Source organism: Zalophus californianus, chromosome 12 (assembly GCF_009762305.2).
Source record: "Zalophus californianus isolate mZalCal1 chromosome 12, mZalCal1.pri.v2, whole genome shotgun sequence".
In the NCBI taxonomy this organism is placed as follows: domain Eukaryota; kingdom Metazoa; phylum Chordata; class Mammalia; order Carnivora; family Otariidae; genus Zalophus; species Zalophus californianus.
The window spans coordinates 94,001,540-94,016,447 of record NC_045606.1 but is presented as its reverse complement, the minus strand read 5'-3'; the positions used below and the strand labels follow the sequence as shown (position 1 = coordinate 94,016,447).

Genomic DNA, 14,908 nt, shown 5'->3' with positions numbered 1-14,908 from the left:
ATGAAATTTAGGTCGCCTCCTCCTCCACCATCTTGCTCCTCCTCCAGGACCTCAGGATTCCTTAAGAGTAGGTGGACCAGGCCTCTCTGCGGTGCCATCTCTGTATTTAACAGCCTCTCTGTGGCCTCTGACCAAGGATTTCTCTGTGAGGGTGTTCTCAGAGGTACCTTTCCTGGAGAGAGGAGAGAACACATGTATCCATATGTCTCCAGGACTCTGGCCAGGCTCTACACCTGCTCCCCATCAGTGCTGTAGTCCTCTAGAGCTGGGCGGCTGTTCGCCATAACACCTGAGTGAGGGTAGAGGGGCAGTGAAAGATGACTCACACCTGTGATCCATGGCCGACCCTGTCTGAGCAGATCATGGATAACTATGGGCAGATAGTACCCCCTGGTGGACAAAATTCCTCCCTCTCCACAAGCCTGAGGAAAGCGTGCTTGCATGCAGCTTTGGACCACAGCCCACCCAGACCCCCATCAGAGACTGAGCTTTGAAATGTCTTCTCGCTCACCACCACCTTGCACCCCAGTTACCTACTCATCTGGTCCACGCCCTCTGGGATAGAGCTGCTCCTAGCTAGAAGCAAAGTGGCGCCGCTACAGCCAGCTTCGGGTCTCCCATCTCTGCGGGGCTCCCAGGATCTGGGCCCCTCTCCCTCAGTGCACCTGCCTGCAGCTTCTGGGACATTCGCCTGGGATCTGAGCCTCCCTGTTCCACCCTCACTCCATGTATGGCCTTGCTCAGGTGGCCAATCCAGTTCTGAGCCATGGCTGCTTAGTTAATGTTTGGCAAGCCCTCACTGTGGATCCAGACCCTGGTCATGTCTAGGTCAGGCTCTCTCTGAGGATCTAACTTTTAAAAAGATCAACTTGAGGTTGGGGGGGTGAGACATTTAGGTGGTGGCGAGCACTGAGTATGGGGATCTAATTGAAAAAGTGGGTGTTTTTTCTAGGGGTGTGAGTAGGGGCTACACACTGAGATGCTCATTCTTCCTCCTTTCTGAGCTCTCAGAATTTCTCCAGGTTTCTTTCCAGCACCCCTCTGGGCATTGATACTGGTATTAAAATGCATATGCTTGTTACCTAGGCATACTGTGGAGAATCGTGCCATTTGACCCTCATGGCAAGCCTCTGAGCTGGGTAAAGTTACTGTCTGCACTTTACAGGCACAGAAACCAGGATTCAGGGAGATGAAGTCTTTCCCAAAGGCTCCCAAGTGGCAGAGGAAGTTCTACAACAGAGCCCCTCAGAAGCTAAATTGGTGGTTAAATCGCTCTGCTGGGCAGGCTTAGCATTCACCAAAAGGTTGATGGGAAAGCAGCAGGAAGAGTCTGCTTGTAGAGAAGAGGCAACAAGGGAGGATATAGGGGAATGTGGGAGGAGTCGGGGCAGAGGAGGAGGTTGGGTCTGTGGTTGGCAACCCGGGATGGTTTGTATTCACTTCTCCAAGGGGGGTTTCTCACTGTGTCTGGTACTGCAGGTGCAGTAGAGAGTTCTGCCCTGGGTCACATTGGTCACGCGCAGCCTCAGCTCCGTGCTGTCGACCCTCGTGGCTTGGTAATGTGCTCCAGGATGGGATACGACCTCCTCATCCCCAGGACTCCGCAGAGTGGCCAGCAGGTGTAGTTGCCCCTGGAGGTCCTGTTGATACCAGCTCATCCAGGGGTACTGGGAATTCCTCAGGATGCAGTGCAGGGTTTTAGCCTGTCCGCGAGCTACCAGGACCCACCTGGGCCTTTGCTCCACCAAGCTCACAATGGCATCTGAAATACACAGTCAGGTCAAGCTAAAGGTCCCAAGGGTAGCAGTAACTCCCCCAAATAATCAGCTGCAGCCAAATCCTGAAGAGGCGGACTCATGAGCAATGCCAATAGGAGACTCCTGGGAGCAGAAGGAATGCTTTCTCGTGGGGGTGTTATGCCAGTGAGGATCTTAACAAGGCTGGGATCTGGGAGCAAAACTTTCTGTGCCTACTGGTCCCTCTTTCCCTCCCCCAACCCATGGAGAGCTTTTTCTGCCTGGCCTCTTACCTGTACTCACGGTAGCCACGAGTGCCCAGCCCCACAGGATGGAAAATGGCCCCATCCCCTGGCCCCACAGGTTTTCTCCAGTGAGGCAGTGGGTCAGGGTCAGGAGAACAGGATCCAGGTCTATAAGGTGGCAATAAGTAACAGACGCTCTAGGCCTGAAACTCAAAATGGAGTGGCTTTTCCAGGAAGCTCAGTATTTTGTCTCATTGTCTCACTGAGGTTCAAACCCTATGGGGTTTCCTGTTTCCTGCATGCCAACAGCCCTCAGGCAGGCAGGCACAAAATCCCCTCCTTCACTGAGTGCCTTAGTGAAGGTACATGGCCTGCACCCTCTCAACTGTGCCCCAGAGATTCTGAACACAGACAGTAGTGGTTTTGAATGTGCACTTCAAATCTTCCCAAGGGATTCAAACATCTCAATGAAACAAAGACCTCCCTCCCCTGAATGCTTCACACACACACAGAGGCAGCTCCAAGGCCAAGCTGGGCAGTAGACAGTGGGTTCTCATTTCCAATTCCCGTGTTCTCCTCTATAAGGTCAACTAACAAACACAAGAGACTTAATTTCCCCTGTTGAAAATAAGGGACGAGACTTACCTCCTGTCCATTTCCTTAGAGCATTTACTTTAGAAAACCTGTAATTTTAAGTTCTCTCTCTTTCTTTGAAATATATGTAAATCACCCAGAAATGTTTTTCTCTAGGACCTGCAATCAATCTCTTTGAAATACAAACAACAAAATGAGCCTAACTTTAGAGCGCATGCCTCATAACAAGTTGCAAAATGATGCCCTGTCATAAAGATATATGGCAAGATTACTCGTCCTCTGGGTAAACCTGGATGGGCCCCCCAGTTAACAAGTGACCCCGGGATGGCCTCTCCAGCCTCTTATTTGAGGACTGGTTATCACTTATCTCGAGAACGCGTATGTAATGGGTTGTGTCTGATGGCCTGTATAAAAAGGCCAGGATTTCTGCCTGTCTTCCTAACAAAATGCCTAGGATGTATATCAAATTCTGATTTAATGCTTATTCAATAATAAGACTGCTTTCTTTCTCTTCTACTTCTGGGGAGAGATTTCCCGAGTTGGGAGGAGATTTGATTTTTGGTTACATTTTCCTGACAACGCCCAGTGCTGGCACTACCTAGCACTGTGGCCTTCGGACTCAGTTTATCCATCTGAAAGATAAAGATAATAATGAGAGTGATTTCATAAGAGTAAATAGACTCATACACGAAAAATTCTTGGAATAGAGTTTGGCACAGACGGAGCACTTAGTGAGTTGCCTTCTGTCACATCAATGGTAAATTGCCAATTCAATTTACATATGACAGAATTTATGGCAGGATTTACCTCCCTTTATCTCCCTCTTAATCATCAGCTGAGATGAAAACACAAGTTCTCATAACTTTCTAACATTGGCAAGAGGTCTCATTTTTCAGAAAGTTTGGAAACCAGTGATCTGAGAAATTAGATTTAAAAGACCCTCTTGGGGCACCTGGGTGGTGCAGTCAGTTAAGTGTCTGACTCCTGGTCTTGGCTCAGGTCATGATCTCAGGGTCCTAGGATGGAACCCAGCTCAGGCTCCTCACTCAGCATGGAGTCTGCTTGAGATTCTTGCTCCCTCTCCCTCTGTCCCTCCCATTCATGTTTTCTCTCTTGAAAATAAAAAATAAATCTTTTAAAAAAGAGACCGTCTCTTCACCCTCAGCATTTTACAGACAAAAACATGGGGACACATAGGTGTCTAGCAACCAAACTTTACTATTTCAAGACCTGGGATTGCGCTGCATTCAAGTTGGTGCTCCTAGTGAGGTGTCTGAGCCTTGATGAAGGAAGAAGGGAACTCTAGCAAGGTGAGACCACAGACCCATCACCCCGGGGAGCCCACACATCAGGGAACAGCGGTGGCCTGGCATCCTGGGGCTTTGCACCTCCTAGGTTCGATATTTTTGTTAATCAGCTGACATATAAATATTTACAACAATATGGTTCATGTGATTCTGGCAAAGGGTAACAGTTATTGATGCAGTGTGGCTGACAACATAATATAGTTTCTAATTCAGTTGGCTTGATAACTTTGAAATCTCTGTGGGTCTGGATTTTAAAAAAAATGCTCATTTTCATTATGTACAATTTTGTGTATAAAGTGGGTTTTTTGTTAATATTTTCTATATCAGACGATTTCAAATGTACATAATCTAATCGTGCACAAAATGTCCATCGCCCTGCATTCTAAGTAAAATGTGTCGCTTCTCTTTTGGCTTTTGCTCTTACCTATTCCCAACCTCTTCTCTCCAGAGGGGGCGGGTGATGATGCTCTGGGAACCATTGCCCAGATCACACATCTTGAACACCAGAAATATGTACGTGCCAACACAGAGGCATCCTCACCTACCAAGCCATGTGCATTGCATTCTGAGGTTACTGTGGAGAGAGTGGCTCTGGGGATCAGATGATGAAAGGGAAGGGGGCTGGGAGCAGGGAGCAAACCAGAACTGGGGGAAAAGGTGAACAGGGAGAGAAAAGCCGAGTGGGTGGCCAGAGGCAGCCCAGGGGCAGAAACCCTGAGGCTGCAGGCACTGGTTCCCACCTCCCTCCCATAGGCGGGCACTCTGGCAGGTAGACAGATTTCAGGATAAGGGATCCTGGCCCCATCTTGATTTACAGGGCTGGCTGACCTTCTCCCTGCCTCCCCTTCCCTTAGCCTTAATCCCCAAATACGATTGGGATCGGAGTGTCTCTGACACTCCTGTTATCTCCTCCCTGGATTCCTGCTCCTCAAGGTCAGTGCCTCCCCAGGCTCCTCCTCTGGTTTTGGCCCTGCTCCCATCCTGGGCCAAGGTAAGCCTCTTCCTTCCAGATGGCTGCATAGCAACCTCCCTGCTCTCATGCCCACAGCTGGCATTATGGTTGCTGCCTTGGGAGATGGGTTTTTTCTCCCACCACACCCCAATTCCTACTCAGGTGCTCACAGCAGCTGCCAACAACCTCAGCTGGGTCCTTACCAGCTTTGATGAACTCAACAGATAATGAAAAGAGTATGCATGCCCTGAATGGAGGCATAAACAGATGCTCCAGCTCCTGTCCACTGAGGTTTGAGCTGAATTCCCATGTGATGTGTGGTCCAGTTTCTGTGCTAGGGGATGCCTACTGGGCACATGTCCTTCTTAGTTTTTCAGAGCCTCTCCGTCGTCTGATGGTGAAAGAACACTGGGGGTCAGTGAGGTGATTTCCAACTTTCACTCAGCTATGTCAGAGCCTGGACAGAAAAAAAAGCCAGGCATACTCCCTAAGAAGCAGTCTGCAGATGACAACTCCCTCCACCAGGGCAAGCCATGGTGGGAAGGCACTGTGGGTGGCTGGGTGCCCTGTGGGTGTCTGTAACCTAGGCAAATAGTGGAAAGAGCACTGGCCTGGGGGCAGGGCCCCTGGGTGCCAGTGTTAGCTCTGCCTCTGACTACATGGGGGATCAGGCACTACTCCTGTTACCTCTTGGTATTTCCCTTTACTCTTCTAAAAATTAAGTGGATCTAAAATTCCTTTCCACTCTGGCGTTCTAATATTCTAACATTCCTTCTGTGCTTTTATAGTTTGAATACTGAAGCACTTGTCAGTAGGGACCCTGCGCCAAGCCCCCAGTAGAGTGAGAGCCACTAAATGTGACTTCTCTGGCAGGCAATTCACAGAAGGAAGGGTAGAGCACCAAGCATCCGAAGGGCCAGTTTACATTTACCTCCATTGTCTCCCTCTTCTTCCCCTCCCCTCCTCCTCCTCCTCGCTGCTCCCCAGGAATGTGCAGAAACTCAAGGCCAGCCCAGACTCACCCATCTGGAAAGCTGATTATGGCTCCTTCACCTCTGTGTCCTTCCAGGGATTAGTAGCAAAGACTCTTCCGGGAGACGGAAATCATAGCCTTCCCTGAACACCCCCTCAGAAACTTCTCTCCTTCCTCTGCTGCATGTCTTCAGTCTCACCCCTACCCCCTGCTATGCCCCAGTTCCAGATATAGAAAATGCCCATAAAAGCTGGGGCAGGGGGCAGGTGCCAGAGAGCAGAGTGTTCAGTAAGGACATCAAGGATACGGTGGGGGTGGGGGTGGGGGGTGGTGCAGAAAGGGAGAGAGAGAAAGAGACAAGGAAGGAAAAGCAGGGAAAAACCCAAACCCCAGGGAGGACCCTGGCATGGGGTTGGAGTAGAAGAGTCTAAGTGACCTACTCCTGAGAATTTCATGTCAGGTCCCTGCTCCGGGGCAAGAGCAATCTGCTCTGCACCCTCTCTGGGCACCTCACGCCTCCAGAGTTATGTAAGTGGCACCATTCTGAATCCAGAGGATAATCAGATGAGAAGAGCCCGAGTCGGTCCCTCCCCCATGGCACGGTGCCTGGCACAGGTAGAGGCACATATAAAGCCATACTTCTTGAGTGTCCATCTGTAGGAGAGATACTCCAGGCCCCGGATGCCATGACCTGTGCCCTTCTCTTCAGACTTCTCCTACTTACGGCCCTGGCGGCCCCCTCCCAAGGCAAACACCTTGGCCCCACATCTCGCCTGCGTTATTCCAGGTTCCTAGATCCTTCCAATGTCATTTTCCTGCGCTGGGACTTTGACCTTGAGGCTGAGATCATCACTTTTGAGCTGCAGGTCCGGACAACTGGCTGGGTGGGCTTGGGTGTCACAAATCGCTACACCAGAGTGGGGAGTGATCTGGTTGTTGGAGGAGTCCTGCCTGATGGCAACGTCTATTTCTCGGTAAGTCTGAGGGTGTCTCCCTTTCAAGGATGAAGGTCTCTTGCTGGTTGAGGATGGCTCTGAGTCCAGGAAGGATCCACATTTTCCAAACTTATCCAGGAACATGCCCAGAACACCAGTTGACTACTGACCTCTCCCTACAGAAATGGTCCACTGGAGGGTTTCAAAATAGGTCTTCTGGGCTGCGTGGCCCTAAGGTGCTAAAGAATGGTACCACTGGACTGAAAGAGTCCTGAACCACCAAATGCAGGACAATGGGAGAGAGTCAATGCTATTTGAGACCCAGTCTTTAGCCCTAATTTCTGTTAAGCTCAGTCAGGTTGACCGCAACATAAAGTGGTCTAATAACCACACAGCAGCTACAATAATAATACCTTAAAATTGTTATGTACTTTTGATCAACCAGGCATTGTTCCAAAATCCTTCCATGTTAAACCTCACAGCCTCACTATGAGGTGGATGATTACTACCTCAGATGAAAAGCGGCTCAGCCACCTCTCCGAATCTCACCCATAGGAACTGCATTTATATGGCGGGGTGTCAGTGTTATGAGCCACAAGAGAGGACAAACAGCGTAGAGTTCGGAGAGTCAGTGAGCTTTCAAGGGCTGGAGATGCAGGAACACTAGGATTTATGGACTTGGGATTTGGAACGGGAGCAGTAAATTAAGGTCAAGTGGTGCAGACGCTGTCCATCCCTCTGTCCTGGGGATCCACGCTGATGTCATGCTCTGTCCCAAGAGCAAACTACAAAATAAAGGACCTGGATTCTGCTAATTCAGTACCTTGGGGTTGCTAAAGGGACGCCAGCTTCTCCAAAGTCATGACCACTGGGGTTTCCTATTCTTACTCTTTGGACTTCACTGGACCCCAGGATCAGCACCTGGTGGATGAAGACACCCTGGAGGAGGACGGGAGCCAGGATGCTGAGCTGCAGGGGCTGACTGAAGATGCTCTCTACACCACCATGCGCTTCTCCAGGCCCTTCCGCTCCTGTGACCCTCACGACCAAGACATTACGGTAAAACAGTAAGGGAAGAAAAGCATTCGATCGTAAGCAGCTTTTCCTTTTGGGGATGTGGAGTCACCCCCCGATCTAGAACGTGTATGTGTCTCAGGCAGCGGTCACAGTTCTCAGGGGTTCTCTCCCTCACTACCTTTCCGGGCACTGCCCCAGTTATGCCCCCTCTCCAAATCCACAAGCCCTCCACAGGGTGATTCCCTACAGATTAAGCACCCACCCCACCCTCCTCTCATTCCCCTCTCCAAGAACCTTGCATGATTTCACTGAACTTTAGAGTGGACACAGGCATTGAGAGGGAATGTGACTTGCTCAATATTTTCAGCAAGTTGGCCCCTGAAGTACAACTAGAACCCAACTAGTTCCAACCCCCGAGTCGGAAGCTCTTTCCATTCCACTGTGTAGCCATGAGCAAGTGGCTTGTGTCAGTCCTTGTGTGTGGGTGTGTGCAAAGTGCTGCTCGCGGGCAGTAGCACCTCAATGCCCATGACACCCCCCAGAGTGACACCATAAAGGTGCTGGCCACCTACGGCCTGGATGACACTCTGAAGCTGGATCGGGACCGTACTTTTATCAAGTCCATCTTCCTGCTACAAATAGTCCATCCTGACGACCTTGATGTCCCTGAGGATACCATCATCCATGACTTGGAGATCACTGATGTAAGAGTCCTCCACCCCACCCAGCAACCTCCAAGCCTCCTTCCCATCTTCCCACTCAATCTAGACCCTCCTCTTGCACCTAATACTCAGTACGTTCCTTGAATTGATGTTACTATGACTTCCTGTAATTGCCCGAGGACCACCAAGCTGGTCTGTCCCTTCCCTGTCTTCTCTGAGAGCCTCATTTCCAACCCAGCTCATCCTCTGTGTGTCCTTCTCCAGTTCCTCATTCCAGAGGATGATACCACATATGCCTGCACCTTCCTCCCTCTCCCCGTCGTTAGCAAGAAGCATCACATCTTCAAGGTACAGTGAACCGGACACTGCTAAGGCAGTTGAGCAATGCAGTGGGCACAGTCAACTCTGAAGGGATGGTGTTTGGCTAACTGCTGAGAGGAAGCCGGAGAGAAGTAGCTGGGAGAACATGGGGGCCCGGTCAGATTTGGTGGGGGTGGTAGTTTCATGCTTTCCTGAGCCCAGAACTGTAACTCCCAGCACTGTTCGGAGCCCCACAATGCAGCAAAGATTTTGATGAGGGTCATCAATTAGTAAGTGTTTCCAAAGAGCAAAGTATAAGCCCCACCTTGGTCGTGCTCGTGGCCTAGGAGGAAATTCAGACTGCAGGGACAGGGCCAAGGGCTGTCAGCTCAGTGAAGTCTGGCTAAAGGGAACTCCAATGTGGCCACCTGATTTTTCACAGTTGAGTTATTTCAAATTTTGATCTTACAAAAACTAACAAATATGTGGGAGCCATTTTTTTTCTCTAGAGGAGAATCCAGTGAGGCATGTGCTCAGACATAGTGGACTGGTGATGTTATTAAGGGGAAACCAGGAGTCTTGGGGGTATTCGTGGCTAGATTTAATATGTTGTGCACTCAGGGGAGGAGTTTAAAAGGGTGGGGGCGCAGAGAGAAGTCAGACAAAGTGGGGGTAAGTGATGGGTTGGGGAAGAAAAACAGAACAAGCAGAAAAGAAAGAGACACAGAAGTGGGGAATAAGTATAGATTTATTGGGGTAAAAGGGATGGGCGGGGATAGGACTTGACATAGAAGATCTTGACCGTGCTCTGCCTCCATCTCTCACCCAGTTTGAGCCCAAGCTGCTCGAGCACAATGAGACAATGGTGCATCACATCCTGGTGTATGCCTGTGGCAATGCCAGTGTTCTCCCCACGGGCATCAGTGACTGCTATGGGGCTGACCCTGCCTTCTCCCTCTGCTCACAGGTCATCGTGGGCTGGGCTGTCGGGGGCACAGTGAGTCCTGTGATGAGGGAACTAGGCGGCTAAGGGGGGGTAGGGTGCATGGTGTCAGGCAACTGGGATTGCTGGACTGACTGATGGCAGACCAGCAGACAGGGGAGGTCTGGGATGAAGGCTAAAAAACACGGGCAGGTCCCAGTCCCTGCACCTAGCACCCAGCCCTTCTTGCTGCCAAATCTTCCTCCATCCAACAGAGTTACCAGTTTCCAGATGATGTGGGGGTCTCTATTGGGACCCCCTTAGACCCCCAGTGGATACGGCTGGAGATTCATTACAGCAATTTTCACAACCTTCCTGGTGAGCATCTAGAGCATTTATGGAGGAAGAGCTGGTGCAGCTTGCTGATTCTTTTAGGAGTTGGGAAGCTGCTGTGGGATGCACGCTGGCTTGTTTTGGTCACAGGTCACCTGTCCCAGCTTTCCTGGGCCTCTTGATCTCACATCGTGACGAGCTCTTTTGTCTTCTGTCACTCTTCCATTCTGCCCCAGGTGTGTATGACTCCTCAGGCATCCGATTATACTACACTGCACAGCTGCGCAAATATGACATGGGGGTCCTCCAGCTGGGCTTCTTCACTTTCCCCATCCACTTCATACCCCCAGGCGCGGAGTCCTTCCTGTCCTATGGGCTGTGTAAGACAGAGAAGTTTGAAGAGGTGAAGCTGGGAGGCACATCCTCCCTGAGGTTCCTTGTTTCCCATCACAGATCTGGGCTGGTTCATAAGCACACACACCCTGAGCCCGGGACTTGGAGAATAACTACACCCGGTGCTCAGGAAAACTGCTAACCTGGATCATGCAAGGGAAGGAAGGAGTTGGGGCTTTGGGGACTGGGGGGTGGGGCAGGAAGAGAGTCCATGAGGGCCCAGTAAGAATGAAAGGGGCTCCTGTCCGTCGTATGAAGAAGGTGTCAAATATTAAGGGAGGCAAATCAAGGAATAGGGCAAGATGAGAGTTCTAAGCAAACCAGATGTGTCTCCTCCCCATCACAGATGAATGGGGCCCCAGTGCCTGACATACAGGTCTATGGCTACCTGCTCCACACCCACCTGGCTGGCCGTGCTCTGCAGGCTGTGCAATACAGGTAAGGGAAGGCATGGACTTGAAGCTTTCCCATCTGCATGTGGGAACAAATTTGAGGATAGTTATTTATTCTGCAGCCTAAGGTTATGCTTGGCTGGGAGTAGGAGGAGCTGGAACTACCCCTAGAGTAGAGGTGGTCGGAATAAGACTATATGGAAGGAGGAGCTTTTCTGCTTTATGGGCAACCTGTCCCCCCAGCATGAGCCCATACACTGCTTCGTTCCCTCTAGAAATGGAGCACAACTCCGAACAATCTGCAAAGACGATTCCTATGACTTCAATCTGCAGGAGACTCGAGATTTACCTTATCGAGCAGAGATCAAACTGGTGGGAGCCTGCGGGGAGGCATGACTGGAGTTGGGGCGGGGAGGCAGGATCAGAGGTCTTCACTGTCAGCCAAGAGAGTTCTAAGGCTGTACCAGTCCTTCTGTGTCTTACTTTCAGCCTTCATGTTTCACTCTGAATAGGGAGATGAGTTGCTGGTGGAATGTCACTACCAGACGCTGGACCGGGACTCCTTGACTTTTGTAAGTACCTCCCTTCCCACTGTGGTCAAGCACAGTGACCTCAGAATAGAGCCCATCCCTGGCCTTGGATATAGAGTGACTCTGATTATTCCAGCTGAAGCCCTTTTCTCCCTCCAATGGTGTTATCCACTCACCTGGGGCTTTTCATGCCCCTACATCCCTGTGATTTTAAGATGGGTACAAGGATTCCCTACTTTCTCTGTCGTTGACCCACTAAGACCATGGGCAGAAAGCACGTTATAGTAACCCAGAGCATGGACTCTTGTTCTCCATGCCTGGTTTCTAATATCAACACAGTCATTAGCTTTCTAACCTTAAGACAAGTTATTCAATCTCTTTGCACCTCAGTTTCCTAATTCATATAGGAACTAATAATAGTACCTCATAAAATTGTTGTAAGAATTGATTAACCTATGTAAAACATCTAGATCATTGCCTTGCTTATAGTAGATGCTCAATTAGAGTTAGCTGTTGTTGTTATGGTCACAAGGAACCCCACCCCTTTTGTATGTCAAGAGTGGTTCAGTGCTCATAGGATTCCAAAGGGGTTGCGTGCTATTGAGGAAGAAACTACAGCCATGTATGTTATTATTATGTGAGGTAGAAAGTGATACATACGTTAAGAGACAAATGGGAATAGTGCAAAAGGGGATTCACAGGGAAAAAAACATAAGGCCCTACTATGGTGAACTGAACATGTGACATATTTGAGTAGGTCCAGCCTTAGACATGTAGAGATGAGGAATCCTGGAGAAGCTCAAAAGGGAGTGACTTTTTCAGGAAGCTCAATATCTTCTCTCATCTTCTCAACAATCTTGTCTTCTCAAACCAGAGCAGAGGCCAGGGAAATGTAGAGGACAGGGCAGGTATTATTTCTTTGGAAATAATATCAATGATTGTCCACAAATTGGAAGGAGAGGAGGTGAAAGGAAAGGGAGGGTAAGAAGTAGATGAGCATTCAGTCAGCTGGTTGTAGGTTAAGGGAAAAGGAAAACAGCATCATTGGTAGAATGACCACTTACACTATTTTCGTCTGCCTTGTTCCCCTCACTCTGTTTGCCTTTGTGACTTTGTGTTCCATCCCGGTCTCTCTCTTCTTCCCCAGGGGGGTCCCAGCACCATTAATGAGATGTGCCTCATCTTCCTCTTCTACTATCCCCGAAACAACATCTCCAGCTGCATGGGGTACCCTGACATCATCTACGTGGCCCATGAGCTTGGGGAGGAGGTATCAGAGTGAGTCATCCTGGAAGATAAGACCTTCAAGTATGTGCGGGGGAGGGGGTCTTGGGTAGGACTGGAGAAGGAGAAAAAGGAAGACCACCTACTACCTCCTACATTAGTGATCAGGATTCCTCAGTGGGCTGCCTGGTTGGCTCCTGCCCTCCTAACACCTGCTTCTATCAGTGGCTGACTCTCAAAGCTCTGACATAAGACCAAATAGGGTTTTTTTCCCCCCCATATCAATGAGGCCATTCAGAAAAGCAGATAAGAACTGACCTCTAAAAGTTAGATCACTTATGTACAAATTCTCTGTCTGCCTTTTTCTCATGTGCTACCTGACTCATTCAAAGACTGTTTACTTTTAAGTAATGACCCTTAATTATTTAGGGGTGAGGGTTTCCAAGGAAAATGCACATCTGTGCAGACACACCAATTCCACATACAATTTCAGGGCCTTTACTGAGTGACTTCCCTGAAGTCACTCCATCCACCTTCTTGGACTTCATGGCTCCCAGATTAAGAACTACTTCTTTAAAGAGCCAGGAATTTCTCTTTTTCAATTTAAAAAATTCTCGTCTGAGTCTTGCAATTTCTCCTTCTACCAAATTCATGATTGTCTTATTGAGTTGTGAGGCACTCCTTTTGGCTTATGCTGACATGGAAATGATGCTAACAAATGTGAAGGCATTTTGTCAAAGCTTTGAGTTGACCCTAACCTATCGTATGTTGCCCCTGCCTACGGCAGCCCCATGGAGGGCATGATGGCCATGAACAATGTTGAGTGGACCCCAGAGAACATTAAAAAGGCTGAGAAAGCCTGCAAGGAGGCCCAGCAGATGGTGATAATAAAGACCATTGATGTGAGTGTCCCAGGAGACAGCATCTTCTCAGGGTTGGGGATGGCAAGGTATGGGATGGTCTTGGGCCAAGCTTGGAAAAGAAAGGAGGAAGCAGGTGAATGACAAAGGCGGAAACATTGGGTCAGGGAAAGAGGGTCTGGGGAGCAGAAAGATGGGCTGGTGCTGCTCTGGACTATGGAGTGGTGGGGGTCTCCCAGCTAGTTTGTGAGGCTGCAAGAACTGGGGATCAGCAAGTAAGGGCTGAAAATAAGTAAAGGAAATGAGTGGCAGAGGCTTCTGCCTTTACCCATTTTCTCCCATTTTCCTTGTGCTATAGGAATTGGTGGAAAACACGACAGGCTGGATTCCGGAAATCATCCCAACTGCTCGGGGTCCCTGCTTGGAGTCCTCTGGAGGCAAAGTGGAGCCCCAGGACAAAACCCCTGCAGGATTCAGGGCTGCACCAGTGGCCCTCTCAGGCTCCAGCACTGCTAGCCTGAGGCACCTCCCTCTGGTTGCCCTCTTGTTTGGGCAGGGGGCTCTTTCTTGGCTTCTTGCCACCCTGCAGGTTGGAGTCTGATACTGTCTCCTCATTTCAAATACTCAGGTTCCTTTCTGCTCAGCCTTCCCCTTATTATCAAATATAGAAACTCCCTTCTTCTTCGGCTCCCCAAAGTCCCCCTTCCCATGACCCAGGCCATGCCATTGCAGGCCTGGGGATTGCAACTCTTCCATGAGGCTCTTCCATGCTGAGGGATGCAATTCAGCTTTTAAAGCTTTAGAAACACTAACACAACATATTTTCTGACAAAATCTGGATTCAAGGCTGGACCACTCTCTGAGAAGTCTGATGCTCCGGCTTACCTAAGGGGATGCCAGCTGAGGAAGTGGGGGCTTGCATGCAGAGGGAGAGCCCTCCAAACCCTCCCTTGCCCATGCTGACCCTAAAGGGGGCTCCTGGTTCTTTTCTTTTGGCATTTTTTGCCCAACCCTCCCTGTGAGGCAGAGGCAGCAAGCCACATGTGTGATTTGTAGTAAAGGGAAAGGCTGTGGTTATACGTGACAAAGCTCAAGACATCAGATTAAATAGCACTTAACTCGCTTCCTGTTGCCATCTCCTTCCTTTGAGCCTTTGGTCCAGGAGAGGAAGCCGGGAAGTCTCTTGAATGGCTCAGTATAAGGCATCCAGAGGGTATTTGAGGATCCAGTTGCCCAAAAGGCAACATCAATTGCAGTCCTTGCTCTTCTCACCTGTGCCTCAGTCAGATGATCTTTATTTATCCCACCAAGTGTCATATTCTTAACACTCAGGTCACTAGGGGTCAAGAGCCTAACTGGCCAGGCAGGGTGAATTGGGCTCTGAAAATGGGTCAAGGCCAAGGTGGAGCGGGGTAGTCCTTAGCTCTGGAGCCCAGGGCATGTCAAGAAGGTTCACATGGACAGAGCAGGGAATAGACACAAATCATTTGTGCAGTCAGGCTGCAATTTGCAACCGCAGTTGAAAGGAAAGGT

The 14,908-nt window shown here is 49.7% G+C and overlaps 1 protein-coding gene and 1 gene segment (V, D, J or C); one reads left to right on the top strand and one right to left on the bottom strand.

The window, feature by feature from the left end:
- Positions 1-1,436: 1,436 nt before the first annotated feature.
- LOC113911841 lies at positions 1,437-2,217 on the bottom strand. The segment is given in 2 exon segments: positions 1,437-1,762; positions 2,030-2,217. Coding segments are annotated over 2 exon segments (381 nt in total).
- Positions 2,218-6,493: 4,276 nt separating this feature from the next.
- LOC113911842 (putative DBH-like monooxygenase protein 2) lies at positions 6,494-13,976 on the top strand. Its single transcript, XM_027574709.1, has 13 exons — positions 6,494-6,781; positions 7,655-7,801; positions 8,302-8,463; positions 8,686-8,769; positions 9,551-9,718; positions 9,919-10,021; positions 10,213-10,379; positions 10,716-10,807; positions 11,037-11,133; positions 11,274-11,333; positions 12,439-12,569; positions 13,303-13,417; positions 13,734-13,976. The coding sequence occupies exons 1-13, from the start codon at positions 6,494-6,496 to the stop codon at positions 13,974-13,976; spliced, it is 1,857 nt and encodes a 618-aa protein (XP_027430510.1).
- The last annotated feature ends 932 nt before the right edge of the window (positions 13,977-14,908 follow it).

Excerpts from the sequence above, each read along its gene's own strand:
- LOC113911842 (XM_027574709.1), top strand. The coding sequence starts at position 6,494 with ATGACCTGTGCCCTTCTCTTCAGACTTCTCCTACTTACGGCCCTGGCG. Across the intron at positions 7,802-8,301 it reads CTCACGACCAAGACATTACG|AGTGACACCATAAAGGTGCT; the intron begins GTAAAACAGTAA and ends GACACCCCCCAG. Across the intron at positions 10,808-11,036 it reads CTGCAGGCTGTGCAATACAG|AAATGGAGCACAACTCCGAA; the intron begins GTAAGGGAAGGC and ends CGTTCCCTCTAG.